The following is a 20,715-nucleotide window of genomic DNA, read 5'->3' as shown; positions in this document are numbered from 1 at the left end:
ATACGGAAGATGTAGCTGTACAGAAGAGCGATGTGTTTGCAGGAGAGATGCATGTACAGGAAGCATATGTGAGCTGTGTAAAGAGTTGTGACTGCACATAGAGATGCATGGCTGTGCAGGAGAGAGCCATACGTATGTAAAGAGAGATATGTAATTGTTTGTAAAGAGAGGTAACTGTGTAGAGAGACTATCTGGAAAGAGAAATTGTTCAAGATGAAGTAAGGTGGTTACCATCAGGAAAGCTGGTGCTTGTTCCTTTTTTCCCCAAGCTACCACCAGAAAGTGTGTGTTTCTTTCTTTACCCTCAGAAAGAAAAGTCTAGCCCAAAGATAGAGAAGATATTTTTTTAAGTTACTCAGTGCTCTGAGAGGCATTCTTTTCGCTACCCTGGGTGCAGTCCTGGGAGCTGGCCTCCCAGGTTGTGACAGTAAACAACACGACCATTGTACTCATGAACACAGCAGCTGTGGATACCTGCACAAGGCCCACCCAAGACTGGGCCTTTCAACATTCCATCATGGATGGGAAAAACATGTCAAAATGGTAATAATAACTTAAAAAAAAAAAGGGCTCACCTTCCAAGAGCATGGCGATGTTTAAGGAGAAAACCAGAGGCCAGCCAAAGAACTGGCAAAAGACTTGTCCTTGGGTCTGAGCAAAGTGCCCGATGTCCCCCATTCACAGGAGGTTGGGGGCACAAAACTCAAGAGAAGGCAGCCCTCTGGGACTGAGGCTGCCCTCTGAAATATCAGTAAAGCATTATTCACTCTGTCTAGGCTAAGGCTACCCGCACACCTGGGGAACACAGCACGGCTCCAGGTCTGGAAAGGGGTAACTGGCTCTCCCTGCCTGACAGCACGTCAGAGTGGCAGCCTAGGAGAACAACTGGAAGGAAGAACACATCCACAGCTGCCAGATCTAGGAGACTGGACCTCGAGCCCAAAGAACAGTTTCCTCTGGAAACAGAAGGCCAGTGTGCCCACCAAGGCACATCTCCCTACTGATCCTTCTGAGGTCCCACATAGGACAGGCTATTTCCCACACACAGAGGCCAGAGGCAGGGAACCCAGGTGTGGTCAGACTCAGCAGCCTCAGGTCAGCCCTTAATAACAACGGGCATGACTGAGGAAGGGAAAGGAGCGGGGACTTCTGCACTTCCCGGTTCCTATCAACTCCGTGTTTCCACAAACAGTTCACGGGGCTCCAAAAATTCCCAGAGGAGATGCGAGACAACAGTGCTGACCAAGCGTGACTGTTTACAAACATGATCTGCGTCAGCAGACTCAAGCGTCTCTACTCACTCTGCCGCAGCAACCATCCGCTCTTCACAAACGCCATCCCGTCAGCTGCAAGAGAAAGAGCGAAGAGGTTCAGAAGACATCACCCTAATCCAGGGCTTTCTGCTAAGCCAAAGGGGAGGTTGGCGTTTTAAACTGGCTTGAATTAGCTTCCCAGTCACTAACAGCACGAACATATTCTCCCAATAGAATTTCCAACAGTTACTGAATGAAATCAGTAACTTATCTCAGAGCACCAAATGTGTTCCCAGTCTCATCCTAGACACTATGAAGACTAAGATTGATGTGTTTGTTTCATTTCTAGGTAAGTATTCATGCTACAGAACCACTCATTGAGCGCTGGAAGGGAAAGGCAGAAGTCTAATTCCACCAGAGGGGAGGCAAGTCTCCTGGAAAGAGATGTCACTCAGCTCTGACAACTTATGACGCCACCTTACAGGAGAGACAGTCAACCAATGACGAGCCAGTGGTGCACACCTTCCAGAACTGCTTAGTTACGTATACTTCCTAACCTTCTACTTTAACCTAAACCTTGGGGCTGGACAGATGGCTTCGTAGTTAAGAGCAGGGCCCAGGTTCAACTCTCAGCACCCACATGGGGGCTCACAACACATCCAATCACAGGGCACCCAACACCTTCTGGCTTCTGAAGGAACTATATACATGTAATATACAGATGTACACAAAACAACCCTACATGGAAAACATAGGTAAATAAATAAAAAAATAAATAAATCTTAACCTCGTATCAGACCCTGAAAGGCAGACATGGTGGAAAGGGGTGTGGCTTGTTCATTATCACTTGTCTGTCTAATTGGTCTGGTAGGGATCAGTGGTTGTCTGGCTTGTTAGTACTGCCAAGGCCTAGGCTCTTCCCATAAAAACACCAGCATCATCACTGTCAACGAAAAAACACACACTGTATCCAAAAAGTCAAAAACAGAATGTTCTAAAATCAAGACCATTCAGAGCTCTGGGTTAAAATAACTACAAGCAAAAAGGCAATGGGCCTGGCAGAGCACTTGAATGGAACCTGTGTGCCCTGGGTGCCACCCCCCAGCACCAGAAAAAAAGGGGGAAGGGGAAAGCAGGGCAAGCGAGGGAGGGAGGAAAGGAATCAGAGGGGGGGTGGGGGAAAAAGAGGAAGAGGAGGTGGTGGTGGTAGTATCTTTTTCTCAGAAAGAAAAAGGAGGGGCTAGAGAGATGGTTAAGAAACTCTGCAGCCAAGCTTGATGACTTGAGTTCAGTGCCCATCCCCAGGACCTAAAGTGGTGGGAGGAGAGAAGCGACTCCCTCCAGTTGTACTCTGGTTTTTACGTGTAACATGTATGTGACTCTGGAGCACTGGGATTAAAGGTGTGTCCCGCCACTGTCCAGCTTAAATAAACATTTTAACAGGAAAAAAAATTCTGCTAGGAACTAAAGTTACAGCCCAGCCACAGCATAGCATGGCATAGAGAAGGGCTCTGGGCTCAACCCTCAGAATAATAAATAAATAGCCTGTTTATGTGATTTTGAAAACAAATCACAGAGAAAGAACAAAGAAATAGCATGAGATATTTTCCAGAACAACATGATTCTAGATTCCTCAAAGAATTTTCAAAGCTCCTTGGGGCTGCGGATTGGTACAGCAAGCAGATGAGAGAGAAGGGAGGCACAGCAGTTGAGAGCACACACTGCTCTTGCAGCATTTGGTTCCCAGCAGCAACGGCAGCCGGCTCACAACCACATCCAACTTTAGTTCCAGGGGATCCTATACCCTCTTCTGAATTCATCGACACTGCACACACAGGCATACTTGGCTGCTATTGCTTAAACTCCTCGAACTAGTTGAGCTTGGTGGTACGTGCCTTTAATCCTAGGGTTCTATGGCCTAGAGGCAGATGGATCTCTAGAAGTTTGAGGACTGCTTTATCTCATAGTGAATTCCAGGCCAGCCAGGGCTATGCAGTGAGAAACTGTTACAAAAACAAACAGATAGATAATAGATAGCAGATAGATAGATAGATAGATAGATAGATAGATAGATAGATAGATAGATAGATAGATAGATAGAAAGAAATAGAAGTAGATACTATATCAAAAGGGCAGCTTAAAAGGGTGAAAATGGGCCAGGCAGCAGTAGCGCACACCTTTAATTCCAGCACTTACAAGCAAAGGCAGGTGGATCTCTGTGAGTTCAAGGCCAGCCTGGTCTACAAAGCGAGTTCCAGGACAGTCAGGACTGTTACACGAGAAACCCTGTCGGGGGGGGGGGGGGGGAGGAAGAAAGAAAAATAAATAAATAAAAAATAAAAAAAAATGAGTGAAAATGGTTGTTATTAGTGACAGAAGAGTGAGTTGGGACAAGAAACTGGTATTTTTACTCTAAGGCCTAAAGTAACGTTAGGCTTTTCAACATTATGTACACATTACTTCAATAAATACAATCATGTAATTGTGAACTGCAGTGCCCAGAAAGGGAACAACAACAACAATGTAGATTTAAGTTAAAGATTCTACCAGGCTAGTGGGCTAACTAAGAGTCCTGACTGGGGAGGGTCAGAATGTTAGCGATCCACAGACAAATTATCTTGGGTGATCTTCAGCTCCCATTCACCTCCCACCTAACACCCTTTCGACGGGTGTGAAACCTCTGCACTGTATTGACTTAGCAGACCACCAGATCCGTAGTTTCCCCCCTGCCATAAGCTGCTAACTGAAGCTCCACCAGTGTGCCTTTGCTAGGATTTTGTTCAGTTGGAACTTGACACCCAGGGAAAAATGAATCCATATCCTGGGGCCACGGTCGTCACTCACATTTGTCTAAGAACAAATCACCACATTCCCTTTGAGGCAAGAGCTAGGCTTTACACTGACACATCAAAGCCACCTTCACGTACGTGGTCTCAGGGTTTCTAGTGTTCTGATAAAGCTCGACTGTAAAAACTTGGGGAGGAAAGGGTTATTTTGCTCAGTGTTCCACACCATAGTCTATCATCAAAGGAAGAAGTTTCTTCAGGGACTCTGACCTTGCCACATGATGCCAAACCTCAATTTCTCTCCATGGTCCCTTCCATCCTGGCACTTCTACTGCGACCGAGACTGTACCTTTACTAATGGCCTTCACTGACTTCTCATGACCAAACAGGAACTCAAGGCAGAAACCAGGGCAGAGACAATGGAGAAACAAATGATGCTTATCATCTTGCTCCTTGGTGGCCTGCTTGGTCTGCTGCCCAGGGATGATACCACCCACATCAATCATTAAGCAAGAAAATTCCCTTCCGATTACTTAGAATCTAATGACATTCTCTCAATTGAGGTTCCTCTTCCCAGGTAACTCTAACTTGTGACAAGCTAACAAAAACCAACGAAGACAACTGACCCCTTGTCAACTTGACACACAAATATAACACTATGAAACAATAACCTTCCCTATTTTTGTTTGTCCCCAAGGTCTCGTGTTAATGCCAACAGCACAATACAACATTTCAATTTTTAAAAGTCCTATTGTTTCTAAAATTCAACCATTAAAAGTCCAAAATTTCTTGAAATATATTCAAAGTCTCTCTAAAAATCAACTTTCCCTAGTATTCCAAAATCTCTTAACTATGGGCTCCTGGCGAGTCTCAACTTATGTATGGATCCTGTAATAGGACAATACCATGACATATATAACACATAATAGTGACACGTAGGGGTAAACTACAGAGCATGTGGCACTCAGCATGCCAAGCAGAGAAAGAGAAGCATTTCTGTCCTTTCAGAGACTGGTTCAGTCATGTATCCCGGGGGTACTCTCCCCACCGCCAAGTATATTAGTTATTACTCTCATCACCGTAACAAGATAACAGACAAGAGAGATTTAAGGAGGGAAGGGTTTACTTCAGATTACAGGCTGAGGGGATAGGGTCCATCATGACAGGAAAGTCATGGCAGTGGGGACATGCAGTACCTGGTGACACGGCATCCGTCATCGGGAAGCAGAAACAGGTGGATGCTGAGTCGGTGTCTTTTTACTCAGACCAGAACCCCAGCCTAATGGGGGGGGGGACGCCATCCACATTTAGAGTGGATTTTCCACCTCAGTTAACTCAATCTAGAAACACCCTCCCAGGCCAACTCAGAGTTCTGTCTCCTAAATGATGCTAGATATTGTCAAGTTCACAGTCGGTATTAACGACCGCTGTGTACCTTTGAAACTGACTCTTTGTGGTATTTTTAACCTGCTGCAGAAACAGCTACCTTGCACTGAGTTTTTCTGTCAGGCACCATGTCAAACGCTTGTATGTTAGTTCAGCCGTGTTTTCCATAGTCAAGTAAATGATCTGTTTTCATTTTACAGACGAGAAAGCAAACCAAATGAGCTGCCCAATGGGGCAAATTAAGATGGGATTTGAACACAGGTCTTCCGGGTCCAAAGTCCTACGCTTAGAAACATTAGTCTTTATGAATCTTAAAAATATATGATCACACTCATGTTTCCTGACTTTCAGTTGCTATAATACAGTCACTAAAATTCCTTCCTCCAATTTGAAAGCAATGAGAATTATTAGAAAATAAAGTTGGTAGATTCATCCACGTTGTTTTTGTTGTTGTTGTTTTGGAGTGTATTCTGCTTTTCTTCTGCCAACTTGACACAAACTAGAGTTACCTGGGAAGAGGGGCCTCAGTTGAGAAAAAGTCACTAACAGATTGCCTAGAGGCAAGTCAGTAGGGCATCTTCTCGATTAATAATTGGTGTGGGAGGGCCCAGACCATGGTGGGTGTGGCTATCCCTAAGCAGATGGTCCTGGGTTGTACAAGAAATACAACCTAATTACATCTTTCCTCTCTCAGTTTGTACTATGTAGTTTGGGGTAGTTGCTGACACTAATCAAATAATTCTTTATTTTCTTTGGCATCTACTAATGCAGAAGAAAGGCTGGAAAAAAGAAAGAAATCACATATGAATCCAAGCTAAAAGCACAGTCAAGCTTTCAGGAGTTAAGGGGAACCTGCCTCCCATCCACCCACTCACCCCATCTCCAGCTAGTGCTACAGGAGCACATTTCTATGTAGCCACTCTGACAGGACAGGGGATGGAACAAATCCATCAAAGGCTGTGCTGTTTTTATAGGATGCGCAAAAAACAAAAACGTCATACTTCACAAAGGATTAAGATGGCTTATAACACCATCTCTCCGATAAAAACAAAACACTTGGGGGAGTTTCTTCAGTTCTGCCCTGGTCTTCTTGCCTCTTAGCTCCTAAGCCCTGCAGGCCTCAGGGAAACTTTTTCTTTACCCATCTCACCAGCCTAACTGCTTATGTTGCAAATGGTAAATACAGCTTACGCTGGAAAGTTCCTTACAGGAATGAAGCCATATTAAGCATTACCTAAGCGCACGGCAGCAGGAGTCCACCGTCCATATGATACAGTACTCACAGATACGATTTGTTACTAACAATAGGGAATGACAAGGGGCAGGAAGGGCATATAGGTGCACTTTTAACCTCTATATTTTAAGGACACGTTCGTAACATGTGTTGTTGAAAGGAACCTGTTCATGGTTGACTGTTCTGAGTTAACCCCTGATCCAGGTGGCACAGGGAGGAATACAGGATTCAGCATCTTTAAGAATATCCAAACCCAGTTAAACAGAGACTGTGATGGAGAAGAGGAGACAAGAAGGAGGAATGCACAGACGCCATAAACTTCAGGGACTGGGCTGACCTCCTGAGCAGACAGCCTAGACTGAGTCTGGGATGGCAGACTGCCTGTTCCCAACCCCCCTCCCCCGCTATATCACCTGCTGGCTGCAGCTGACTCATTAGAAGGTGTTCACAGGATAAACCTCTCAGATCACTGGCTCTCTGCAAAAACCACAGCTTACAGGTTCAGTTTCCAGAGACAGAGAAATAAGAGATTAGAAAAGGGTTGGGGCGGGCAGACAGACAGACAGACAGACATGGTGAGAAAGCGAGAGAGATTGACTTCATAAACTCAGTCTTTATTATCAGGAAAATTACTTAGAAAGGAGAGCTAACACCCTTAAGTTACCAAACACCTACTGTGTGTCTGACAGGAAAACACCCTAAGAGAATTTTGATTCCTGTCCTGAGGAAGATCCGTGGGAAATCTTTCACACACAAACATCACAGACACTAGAGAAACCCAGGCAAGCACCTGCCTGGCTAGAGGGTCCCTTCCCAAGACACCTGTCCTAACCATAGTCTACTGACCACACAAGTCCTGGGCCCAGGAAACACTCCAAACACCCTAAGGAAGAAGCCAGCAGCAGCACTCCCAGTCACCTGCCCTTCTTCACTAGAGAGGCAAGCCCACAGAACAGGCTGGAGAACACACAGCCATGTTTGGTCAATGATTCCTTCAGCAAACACTCATGGCCCTACGAAAGCAGGCAGTAAATCCCAGTTGCCAACCTACCGTTTCCTGTAAAGTGGGACAAGTCACTTCCTGGACTGGTTGCCTCAGAGACCACAAGAGAAGAGCGTTCCTATTTTAGTAAAATAGAACACGCACACACACACAGCTTCTTGGAAGGAATTGATCAGTGTGTTCTGAATCAGCCAGGCAGTCTCTAAACTCTGTGACCTCTCCCCCTACTCTAAAATACTGGGGGTTACTCCACTCCTTTATGAACTGAGAGTTAGCTACAACAAACAATTTCTGCTTACCCCAAATAAAGATGTCTGACCTCCCAAGGTCTAGATCTAGCTGGATAACAATTAAACACTTGTACAATCAAACTCCTAAAACTAAAGACGGTATAAGACCACAGACCATGAAAGCGCAGGGAACGGGAGGGCCCACCAGAGCTGCTCAATGGTGACCCGAGGATAATCCGAGGGTCTTCGTGAGGCAGAGGCGGTCCCTTGCGCGGCCACAGGAACTATTAAGAGGGGCCAGAGAGGTCCCATCCTCAGCAGAGCGCCCCCCCCCCCATCTCACCCGCCATGGTGGAGAAGGGGGTAGGGATGTTAGAACTAAGCGGCTCTACGGAAGATACCATTAGGATAGGGAACACTGGGGAAGGGATGCGCTCAGTTGGAGAGGATACAATCAGGATGTGGGTCTTTGGGGAACCCAGAAAGGACCCTTGGGGTAAGGGGAGGGGCACGAGACTGGACCAGACGTGGGACAGGGAAGGATAATATTATGGTGGGGAACACTGGGGAAGCCCACAGGGACCCAGGAAAAGGGGGAGGGGTGCTAGCCTAGGCAAAACCATTAAGAGAGGCTATGCTAAAAAGACAGATCAGGATGGAGACAATGAACGAGGAAGGGGGAAGCGACGGAGACTTGGAAGGGGCGGTGGAATACAACCAGGATGGGGGACACGAAAAGAGACAGGAAGGGGAGGGAGATACAATAAGGATGGGGGAAGGGGAAGAAGGTAGGAGATGGAGGGAAAACAAGCCAGATTCTGGACACTGGAGATGTAAAGTGGAGGCAGAGGCTGGGGTAGCACAATCAGGATAGGGACACTGGAGGAGAGCCAGGAGCTGGGGGAGGGAGGTTACAATAAGAAAGGCGACTTTTGGGAAGAGGGAGTGTTAGAATGGAGACGCTCGAGAAAGGGAAGAGAGCAAGAACAAGGGGGAGCTTCGGAGACCGGAGAAGGAGCCGGGGCTCAGAGGGGTCGCCGAAGAAGAAAGGACCTGAGGCTGAGGAAGTGGGCGCGGCCAGCAAGGTTGGCGTCCCCCGAGACAAGCTTGGAGAGGGGGTGTAGCAAAGCGGGTTACCCCGGGGAGGGGGGGCGTGGAGCACAGCCGGATGGGGTACGCCGACAGGGGAGGTCCGGGAAAGGGTCGCACGCGGGCGCCCTGGGGCACCACGGTCAGAATCACCTGCGAAAGATCAGGTCGCTAGGCAGGAATCAGGCTGAGAATGCAAGGTCGTAGCCGGCTTCTTCCACTCTTTGCTGAACGCGCAAGTCCAGGGCCTGCGTCACTGCCTCGCGCGCATGCGCGGGAGGCAGGTGCCCGCCGGGGTGCGGGCTGGAGCCTGAAGGGTTGCCCTTAACAGGAGCTTAGTTACCAGCTCAAAGGCAGTTCTAAGTATCCTAATCTTGGCCTCTAAAAACAGAGCTTCGTGGATAAGTGCATGGCAGCCAGACTGGGGCAAACCAAGGGCAAGCTGAACCTGGAACATCTGGGAGCCAGAAAGGAGGACGTGCGTGCTCAAAAAAAACTGGGAAATGGAGCTGTCAAAACTGAAATAGCAACCAAGGAGCAAAGCTGAAAGTCTCCGCAATAAGTTACATACGATCGTTATAGCTTAGAATATAAAATATAACGATTAAAGAAATAAATGAAGAAGGATCCGGGTGTGTTAACACAGGACTATAATCCCAGAACTGAGAAGGCTGAGTCAAGAGGATCACAAGTTTGGGGCCAGCCTGGGGTACATAGCCTGGGGTACTGTCTCAAAAACAAAAAGCAAGCTCATAAAGAGGGCATGGTGGCCTGGCGATGGTGGCACACGCCTTTAATCCCAGCACTCTGGGAGGCAGAGGCAGGTGGATCTCTGTGAATTCGAGACCATACTGGTCTACAAGAGCTAGTTCCAGGACAGACTCCAAAGCTACAGAGAAACCCTGTCTCAAAAAAAACAAACAAAGAAAGAAAAAAAGAGAGAGAAAGCATGGTGATACACAACTGGTGTATATAACATGGTGATCGCAACACTTGGGAAATGAGGTAGGATGAAGAGACCCACAGTCATCCTTGGCTACATAGTGAGCTCAAGGCCAGTCTGGAAATTCATGAGATTCTGTTTTCAAACAACAAAACAAAACTATCATACTTTTTAAATCATAGTTCCTTGTGTATCTCATTTATGTTGTTTCTAGGTTCTTTGTGTCTCGAACAATGAATCAGACAAGGCACAGAATAGAAGTAGTAAAAGTGTGCATTTATTTAAAAAGAAAACGTGTGAAATATACTCCCCAGAACGGAAACAGGCCTGAGCAAGACCCAAGATCCTAAAGCCTAAGACCCAAGGTCCCCATGTCCTTTGGAGTGTTCTTTTTATGAACTTGGGTAGAGGGAGGAGCAGATTCCCCAGATGAAAATTAGGAAGACCCCCTACCATGACTGCAAGATGGACTTAGTGTTAAATAGCTCTGGATCATCTTTAAGTTGGTGTGTTGGGTTGTATGTTCTATAGCTTTAAGCATATGCCCCCTCATGCTTGTACAGGAGACAGTAAACAGGACTTTTCCTTTAATACTCCAGTTCAAGGGAAAACTTTGTCTCACAGCTCTTACAACCAAAACTGGTTGATGGTGGGATTGTTTATCTGCCCTTCTGTCATGAAATGCCTGATCCCAAATTACCTAAAGGGAAGAGATGCCGGGTGCTGCCCCCATGGGAAAGGAGACCAAGGGAAGGTGCCTGCCGGTCATCAGCCAGGCCCTATGTCCACCTATATCAACAGAATCTATAGATGCTGTGCTGGTTAGTTTTCAGCACCTTGACACAAACGAGGGTCATTTGGGAAGAGGGAACATCAGCTGAAGAATAAATAAATAAAAACCCTGCATCAGATCGATCCATGGGTAAGTCTATGAGGCGTTTTCTTGATTGATGATTGATGTTGGGGAGTCTATCCTGCTATGGAGATGCAATCCTTAGGAAGGTGGTCCTGGCTTGTACGAGGAAGCAGGCCAGTAAGCAGTGCTTCTCCATGGTCTCTGCTTCACTTCCTGCCCTGCTTGAGCCCCTGCCTTGGCTTCCTTCAATGACAGACTGAAAAAGATATGTGAGCCAAATAAACCATTCCCTCCCCAAGCTGCTTTGAATCAGAATTTTTTCACAGCAATTAAAATGCAGATGTTTTTCTTCTTCCTACTTTTCTGCATTTACTGAATTTTCCCTTCACTTTAGGTTAAATATATATGTGTGTGTGCATGTGTATGGGGGGGGGGAGTATGCAGACATAATGCAGCTGAGGACAGAGAAGTGGTTGAGAGCAGCCAGTACTCTTAACTGCCAGCCATCTCTCCAGCACTACAGATTTTCTTTAATGAAGAGAGACAGACAGATAATTTAAAATGATGAAAAGATAACTTAAATAATAGAAAAAGGTAGTGTTTGAATACAGGTTGGTATAAATATGTGGTCCAGGAACTGGTGAAGATGTTGAAGTGTCTGTTAATATGTTTTCTGGCTTAGTGAAATGGGCTTTGGGTCCCAGTTCCCTATCAAGAAGAGGAGGAAGAGGAAGGCCCACTGTGGGTGAGTGAGAATGTGCACCTACTCTCAGAAGGGCCACTGTGGGTGGGGGAGCATGCACACCTGCTCTTAGAAGACCCGTGGTCAATGAGTGAGCGCTCACTCTAGCCCACAGGTGTCTGTACTGAAAGTTTAGCTTCCCCTCTAAGCTCAACAGGAGGCCATGAGGGGCCACACTGGAATGCATAGACACCCTGCAGCCTCTGTGGCCTTCAGTTCAGTCAAATTACTTTGTGACTAATCCCACTTCCTTGTTTACTTTGGTTACTAGTATGATCAAAGAAAGTGGAGTGGGGCATGGTGGTGAATACCTGTGGGTTCAGTACCTGGAAGGCAGAGTTAAGATGGTCTAGATTCTGAGGCCAACTGAGCATGCTAAATTTAACTAGAACTTTACTTTCTCAAAAACTTTGCAACCTGGGGCCTGTGAAATGGCTCAATGGATAAAATGTTTGACAAATAAACCTGAAGTCCTGAGTTGTGTTTTCTGAGTCATGTCAAGGTCAAAAAAGAAAAAGAACTCCACAAAGTTGTTCTCTGGCCTTCACGTGCACATCATGGTGTGTGCCCCCTTACATCATAAACGCACACACACACATAACGATAATAATAATAATACATCTTTGCCTCCAGCTAGTTGGTTGATTTAAAAACATATTTTCCCATTAACTCTTTATTTAATACAACAAATTAATTGGCTAAAGAAACATTAAAACTCTTTAAAAGTGAGCAATGAACTCTAAGTAAGTCATTCACAGAAGAGAAAGAGCACATGAAGCCAACATTCTACAAAATAAACAGTTATAATATCTAAAAAGTACAGCTAAACTAAATAAAATATAGATTTTCAGTTATAAAAACTACAAAAATAGTGAAAATTCAATGTGTAAGAAGTTGGATAAACCGACAAATAGCAATCCTGCTTGTACATTTATAAGTTGGTACAATTCTTCTGTATAAAAGTTTGATAGTATCAAAAACTAAACTACTTCATCTTAAACAGGCATACCCTCACCTGTATTCCTACTTTATAAGGTGCAGGAAGATCAGGAATTCAAGACCAGCCTCAGCTAAATAATGAGTTTGAGGCTAGCCCAGGCCACACGAGACCCAAACAAACAAACCCACAAATGCATCTCTTTAAATTGCCTATTTGGGCTGGAGAAGATGGCCCAGAGATTCATAGTGGGTACTGCTCTTCCAGAGGAGCTCAGTTCAGTTACCAGTGTCCAGTTAACAACTTCTCATTACTCCAACCACAAGACATATGACATCCTCTTCTTGATTTTGAGGGTACCTGCACTAATGTAAGCATGAACCCCCATATACAAATAATAACCCACATGTACAAATAATTAAATTAGAAAAAACAGTAATTTGATTTTGAGATAACTATCCAAGGTACATAAAAACTCTAATCAAAAATTGTTTACAGAGAAGCCATGTAGCCCCCGCCAGAGACAGATGCTGAAACTTTACCCAGTAAGTCACAGCCTCGTGGTGATACACAGATTAATGAGGATGGGTCAAATTAATATGTAAGAGTTAGCCAATAAGAAGCTAGAGCTAATAGGCCAAGCAGTGTTTTAAATAATATAGTTTCTGTGTAATTATTTCAGGTCTGACCTGCGAGGAACAAACAAGCAACCTCTTAGTACAAATTGGCACTCCAACGTGTGCTCACTAAATCCACATAAAACCTGAGAGAGCTTTAAAAAGAATTCTAGAAACACACAAAAACACAGAATTTAACACAGCTTCTTGCTGTTTGCTGGCAGCGTGCCACAGCTCCTTTAAGAGAGGTCTTCCTGATTCGGCAGTAGCAGAAAAAAAGCTGTGCAGTTTCAAAACAGCAGCTTCCTGGGCCACACTGCCAGCACGAACTCTGGCTCTTTCAGGAGACCAAGCATTTAAATGGGGTCTGTGAGCAGAGTGCTACAACTTGCTTAACGGAGACAGACCCACTGTGTGCCTAAAAACGGGGCCATGTGCATGGCTCTCAGAGGCAACAAACATGCCTCTGGTATGTTGGACTGGGCTGAGCAAGCAGGCAGGGCTGCATTGTCCCTAGCCACACCCATTCAACATAAAAAAGAAAGTTCTGGTCAGAAAAGGATTACAGATATGTAATAAAAGACTTCCAAATGAGACACAGTGTGTTTTAAAAATGTATATAGGCTTGGGAGAGAGAGGAAAAAAAGAGTATAGTTATAAAAGGAAGTAAATGGTTTATAAAAAATAAAGTCTTTAAAGAGACAGTATAGACAGTCATAGATTAAAGAAATAAAGAAAATAAGCCATATAAAGATGGAATATACACAGAGAGTCTAGATTATGTGTATTATTGTGTTTTCTTTGAATTTTTTTGACTATTAAAAACCTACATAATGAGAGACATTTCATTGTATGGACTGCTAAGTTAAGCCAACATAAAGATATCTGGATTCCAAAATTTGAGTCTAAGGATATGTTGCTTTGGAAAAGAGGTTCTTCTTTTGTTTCCACAGAGGATAAGAACCTGTGGAATCTTTCCAGACTAGTGTGGTTTGATGGACCAAGTTCCCCTGAAAAGTCACCATGAACACCCCCCAAAAAAGCAGGAAGCAGTTTGGAGAGAACTATACCCAAATTCCCTAAATGATTGTTTATAAATGTTTGTTTACATTTAAAGGGGCATATGCTATAGAGATTTGCATTGGTATGGATCTTGCTTTATTGATACAAATTTAAGGTCAATTTTGTTATATATATATATATATATATATATATATATATATATATATATATATATCTGCTCTTGGTTAAACTATTGCGTTTGTCTAGCTCATTTAAAAATGTAATGTATAATTAAGAAATATAGGTTAATAGCCATCTATAATAGTCAAACTTGTAGTCACGTTAGTTTTCTAGATATATATAGATATATTTCAATTAGAGAAGTATTTTTTAAATCTTTCAGAGACCTTCAGAATAAGGCATTTAAAATGTTTTAAGAAGGTAGGACTTTTCTTGACATGAGACACATCTGCTCCTGGCAGCACTATTACAAATTACTTCAAGAGGAAGATGGGCATCAAAGAGGCTCCTTATGAAGTTTGCTAGCTATTTGGGCAAGAAACTGATCCTGCCTGGGCTGCTTGATGTTATGCTGTGTGAACTGGACATGCAGGCCCCACAGAGAAATGACTGCTAAACTTGCCTAAAGGTGAGACCATCCTTCAGGATTCTTACTTCATGAAAGAGACTGCCAAACATTCTGTAGGACACAGAAGAAAGTAACGACAAATTGCCAATATAGGCAGAACTGTCTATGAGATTTCCTGCTTTATAGAAAAGTCTGCTGGATATTTGGGACTGCAAGCTGAAGATGGATGCTCCAATGATACAGAACTTTGGGTCACTGTCTAGGCAGCGAGATGTCTCTGTCAATTCTAGAGTTTTGGGAATTGCTTACAATGTACTTTCTGTTTACTTAGGTAATAATATATCCTTCTGTAGTCTTTGATGGAGTTGAAGAATAAATAGTTATAGTTTTCCTTAGTTATGATAAAAGATAAAGTATATGTAAGTATTGTAACTGTAATTCTTGCTTGATAACTGTTTTGTATATGTAATTTTACTATGTTAAAATTAAAACCTTCCCTTTTATTTAAACAGAAAAGGGGAGGTGATAGGGGATTCCCCTCTGTATGCTGTGAATACCGCTGGTTAATAAAGAAACTGTCTTAGGCCTGTGCAGGCCAGAATAGGGTAGGTGGGGAGAACTAAACTGAATGCTGGGAGAAAGAAGGCAAAGTCAGGCAGAAGCCATGTAGCCCCGCCAGAGACAGACACTGGAACTTTACCCAGTAAGCCACAGCCTCGTGGCTATATGCAGATTAATGGAGATGGGTTTAATTAATATGTAAGAGCTAGCCAATAAGAAGCTAGAGCTAATAGGCCAAGCAGTATTTTAAATAATATTTAAAAATTGTTTACAAAGATGGATATCATGAATGTAATGAATGGAAACCAGAACAACCATAGATACAATTAAAACGTTACCCAGTTAGCAAAATTCATAAAGTCCATAGCAAGCATCATATCTTACTGGGGATAGTGTGGCTATCCTGGAAGTACAGACACCTTGAAACATAATATTGCACTTTACAGTGATTTGGGGGGGGGTGAGTGCATGGATACTACTGCACGCATGTGAGGGCATAGGACAACGTTCAAGGATGAACTCTCTTCATAGGTTCCAAGGACTGAAAGAAAGTCATCAGGCTTGGACAGTGAATGCTTTTACCAGCTGTGCCATCTTGTCAGTCCTAGACTATAATTTTTAATAATGGCTGTACATGGGAAATGACAGAAATTTACCTTCAAGCTCTTACAACCACGAGCTCAATTACCTGCCTCCTAGCGATGGGTACATTGATGCCTGGTTCCAAGCTATAATCAGCGAATTGCTGTGAGCATTTCTGTACAACTCTTTGCATGAATGTATGGTTCCACTTCTCTGAAGCACAATTTGTAGGATGGTTGTTTGGATGTATGTTTAGTTTCATAAGAGACAACCAGGGGCTGGAGAGCTGGCTCAGAGGTTAAGAGCATTGCCTGCTCTTCCAGAGGTCCTGAGTTCAATTCCCAGCAACCACATGGTGGCTCACAACCATCTGTAATGAGGTCTGGTGCCCTCTTCTGGCCTGCAGGCATACACACAGACAGAATACTGTATACATAATAAATAAATATTTTTTTTAAAAAAAGAGACAACCAAACTTTTTTCTGAAAGGATTATGATAATCTTTGTACTTCTAGAAATATATGAGGTTTCTATTTTGTATCTAATTTTAGATACATTGATATGAGTCAAAGCTGAAAAAAGAACTTCATGAATATTATCTTTCTCCTGATCACGCCCACACATGCTCAGGTCCCAGTCTATCGCAGCCTCACCACAGGAAATTTATGCTGCTTGTTTTTTAATGCTTTTTAAATTTCATGATATTTTATTGTTTGTTATTTATTTATTTATTTATTTATTTATTTATTTATTTATTTATTTTAACAGGATTTCTCTGTAGCTTTTGGTGCCTGTCCTGGAAAATAGCTTTTGTAGACCAGACTGGCCTCAAACTCACAAAAATCCACCAGCTTCTGCCTCCCGAGTGCTGGGATTAAAGGCATGTGCCACCATCACCGGGCTTAAATTTCATGATATTTTAAGTTTTATATATATAATTAAAATTATATTATACATATATATAAAATACACACACATATACACCCCGTTTTTCTTCTGGTGTATTTGGAGATACTTCTACCTTGATAAGTGGAAAGGCTTCTTGTTTCTTTTCTTTCTCTTTCTTTTTTCCCCTTCCTTTTTTGTTTTACTTAGAACTACTATATAGATGAGCCAGAGTGCACTTAACCATTCCCCAAGTAATGGGCACTAGGGTTGTTTGTGCTTAGCAGGCTGAGACTGACAGGCTAGTGGAAGAATTCACCAAGACAGAAGGCAAAAATAGGGAATATATAAGATATATAGTAGGACTGTTACACAGAAGCACCCTGTCTCAAAAAACCAAAATAAAAAATAAAACAAAAACATAAAAAGATACATGGTAGCTACATCCATATCAGGACAGAATAAATTGTCTTGCTAGAAAGTTCTATAGGGCTACTTTTATGAGACATGGTTCTGCACAGGTGATCAGGCAGTGTTTTTATGTTACAGTGCTCACCTGTGTGGGGTTCTATTGGAGTGTGGTGGTGTAGATGTCCCTGAGGCTCAGGTATTTGAACAGTTGATTCCTTGGTGACACTGTCTGAGGAGGTTGTGGACCATTTATGAGGTTCAGGTTTGCTGCAGAAACTAGAAGACTGGGGACTGGCTTTGAGTGTTTATAGCCTAACTCTGCTTCCAGTTCACCCTCTCTGTTTTGGGTTTGCAGGTGGAGATGTGACCTGTGAGCTTCCTGTTCCAGCCATCCACCACCCATCACAGGTCACATTATAGACTCTAACCTTCTGGATTGTAAGCCAAAATATACTCTTCCATGGGTGTTTGTGGTCATGATATTTTATCACAGGAACAAAAAATAATGAATGCATTTAGTTTCCATTCCTGTTACTGTCAGAAAATACCCAGACAAAGCCAGGTGTGGTGGTGCCTGCCTTTAAGTGCTTGGGAAGCAACAGCAGATCTCTGTTAATCTGAGACCAGCCTGGTGTACATAGGGAGTTCCAGGTTAGACAGGGCTACAACATAAAACCCTCCTCAAAACAACAACAAAGCAAACAAATTCTAACAAAAGCAATTTAAGAAAGAAAGGGAGAGAGAGAGAGAGAAAGAGAGAGAGAGAGAGAGCGCCCACATGGCCCACAGTTCCAGGTTATATAGCCCACGGCAAGAGAGTCAGGGTGTAACATGAAGGAGTTGGCCACATTGTACCCGCAGTTAAGAATCAAAGATAGAAGAATCTGGGTTGACATTCAGCTCACTTCCTACATTTTATACAGGCCAGAGTTCCTGACACTAGGAATGGTCCCATCCACACTTAAGATGGGTCTTCCCACATCCATTAACACAGTCCACATAATCAATCTCCTATAGAGTCATACCATCTCCCTAGGGACTCTAGATCCTGTCAGGGTGACAATTCACAGTAATCATCCATCAGAAGCTTGTGTCTAGAAGACTAGAGGAGCAGTTAGTCAGTTGGTTGAGGAATAATGTTTGCTTGTTTGTTTTGTTTTGTTTTGTTTTGAAGACAGCCAAGAATACATTTTACAGCGTGAGACATTTTTTCTCTTGGAATTGGCTTTGGAAAGACATCATGAGTTACTAGGGGGTCAAATGAGTGACGGTCTGAGCCTGTTGGCTAAAGTGTAGATTCTTCTACAGTAGCGTCATGATGTCCCAAGACAGCTTAGAACTTGTTAAGGAGAACTCTTTCAGACCATACTTGGAATGAAGAGCAGCCTTGCTCAGATCATATCTTGTCCTGGGGCAGAAACAGCCCCATCCTTAGGCTATAAAAGTTCAGCACAGCCATTTGTCCCAGACACCAGGATAACATCCAGAGCTTCCTGCACTTTCCTGGTGTAAAGGATGCTCTCCAGAGTGGGCATGGGCTTGGTGTTTACAGTGTGTGATAGCTGTTCTTGGTTATTAGCGTCACTGCATATGGAATTAAAATGGAGGGCACACCTGTGATGGATTTTTGCTTAATTTAAAATAGGAAGATCAGCCTTTAATCTGGAGGTGGGAAACACACCTATAATCTGGGCCATACCTTCTGCTGGAAGCCTATCTAAGGACATGGAAGAAGGGAAGCTTTTGCTCTTTGCCTGCTTGCTCTCACCTTGTTAGCAAGGCCATTCCCTCAGTAGCATTAGAACCTACTTCTAGGATTCCAGAGTCTACTGAAGACCAGCTGAGACATCCAGGCTCTCAGACTGAACAGCTATTAGATTCTTGGACTTTTCATTCACAGCCAGCCATTGTTGGATTAGGTGGACTGCAGCCTGTAAGTCATTCTAATAAATATATAAATTTAATTATATATATATACATATACACATATACACACACACAAACACACACATATATGAATAAAATCATTCTATAAGTTCTGTTACTTTGGAGAACCCTATATAGATAAGCTTTCAGAAATGATTTGTTTGGCTAAAAGCTTTGTGTGCACTGATCTTGATAAAAAAAAAAAACAACAAAAAAAAAAACCTCAGGTGGTTTCCTTTCCAATACAGCAGTTTGGTGCCCATTTCCTGTGGCCTTGCACCAATAGAAGATATTGCCTTTTTTATTATTATTAATGGTTCCCAGCCACTGGTGAGAAATACTGCCATAACATTTGTTTGCTCAAAGTTCTGTTTTGTTGTTGTAGTTTTTGTTGAAACAGGATCTTGTTGGTCTAGAACTTAAAACTCACCATGTAGACCAGACTGCTTTAACCTTGAGACAGTTCTCATTATCTCTGCCTCCAAAGTCCTGTGTCTCAAGTTTTAACTTGAATTTTTTAAATATTTATTTATTATGTATACAGTGTTCTGTCTGTATATATGCCTGCAAGCCAGAAGAGGGAGCCAGATCTCATCATAGATGGTTGTGAGCCACCATGTGGTTGTTGGGAATTGAACTTAGGACCTTTGGAAGAGCAGTCAGTGCTCTTAACCTCTGAGCCATCTCTCCAGCCCTTGAATTCGTCTTTATAAAGATAAGGTTGACTTTTTTCATATTACTAAGACCTATTTGTATGTCTTTTGCTGTGAACTCTACTAATTTCCTACTGACTAGTGAAATTGGTTCTTGTTGGCTTCTGGAAGGTCTCGGAATACTGAAGAGATTAACCCTTTGTGTTATATGTTTCATTGTTAATCATAGGCCCTTTGATTTTGCTTAGGGTGATTTCTCCATGCAACATTAAAAAATTATTTATTGAGTGTGTGTGTGCGTTTGCATGTGCATGCCCTTGCTCCATGGGGCCTGTGTGGAGAATAGAAAACAACTTTTGGAGTCTGTTCTCTTTCACCCTTGGGCTCTGGGGATCCCCAGGCTTGAGTGGTAAGCGGTTTTATCTGTTAATCTGCTCACCGCCCTGCCAGTCAGTGTTTTTCATAGGTATTGTTTCTGGCTTTTGAGAAAGATATTCTTTACTCCACATTTAAAATTTCTCTATGTTTTCTTCTTTTTATTTCCACAATTAAAACTTGTATGCCTTTTTTTTTAATTTGGAATTTATCCTGGTACATGAGTTATAGATATGATTTATACTGTCTCTATAGTTACATTTTGATCCTAGTACTATTTATTTATCAATCCTTCTTACCCCAGCTAGTCATGCCTGAGAAAAGCCGGGCATGGTGGCACACGTCTTTCATCCAGGACTTAGGAGGCAAAGCAGGCAAATCTCCGAGTCTGTGTAGTCTCAGTAGTGCCAGCTGTCAGGCTAGTAGCCAAGACATTGATGGAGATTTAGGCAAATGGTTAAGATCCAAAGTATAACACCCAGTGATTTGAAATACTTCATCAAATCTAACCTCTCCAAATTGTTTGAGTATACTTCTGTTTTTTTTTAAACTACATTTCATTGGTTTGTTTATTTATGCACTGGTGAGCTTTATTGACTGCAGCCTTTAAATTTGTTCTCATATCTGGTAGGAAGTTAACTAGCTCCCCACCTCC

General features: G+C 43.1%; 1 protein-coding gene across 3 annotated transcripts in view; it reads right to left on the bottom strand.

The window, feature by feature from the left end:
* The window catches only part of Plekhb2 (pleckstrin homology domain containing B2), a 28,740-nt gene extending 19,500 nt beyond the window's left edge, over positions 1–9,240 (bottom strand). Inside the window, exons 1-2 of one of the 3 annotated variants that reach the window (XM_038343965.1) lie at positions 9,135–9,240; positions 1,302–1,346 (exon numbers count right to left, since the gene is read on the bottom strand). In XM_038343965.1, the coding sequence (XP_038199893.1) occupies positions 1,302–1,338 (37 nt within the window). In that variant the 5' untranslated portion in view covers positions 1,339–1,346; positions 9,135–9,240. Of the gene's footprint in view, positions 1–1,301; positions 1,347–2,040; positions 2,143–3,449; positions 3,489–9,134 lie in introns of those variants that run through there. The other 2 variants (XM_038343966.1, XM_038343964.1) reach the window with 2 other exon arrangements.
* Between the last annotated feature and the right edge of the window lie 11,475 nt (positions 9,241–20,715).

Source organism: Arvicola amphibius, chromosome 9, assembly GCF_903992535.2.
Source record: "Arvicola amphibius chromosome 9, mArvAmp1.2, whole genome shotgun sequence".
NCBI classification, from domain to species: Eukaryota; Metazoa; Chordata; class Mammalia; order Rodentia; family Cricetidae; genus Arvicola; species Arvicola amphibius.
This window is presented reverse-complemented; position numbering and strand designations above follow the sequence as displayed.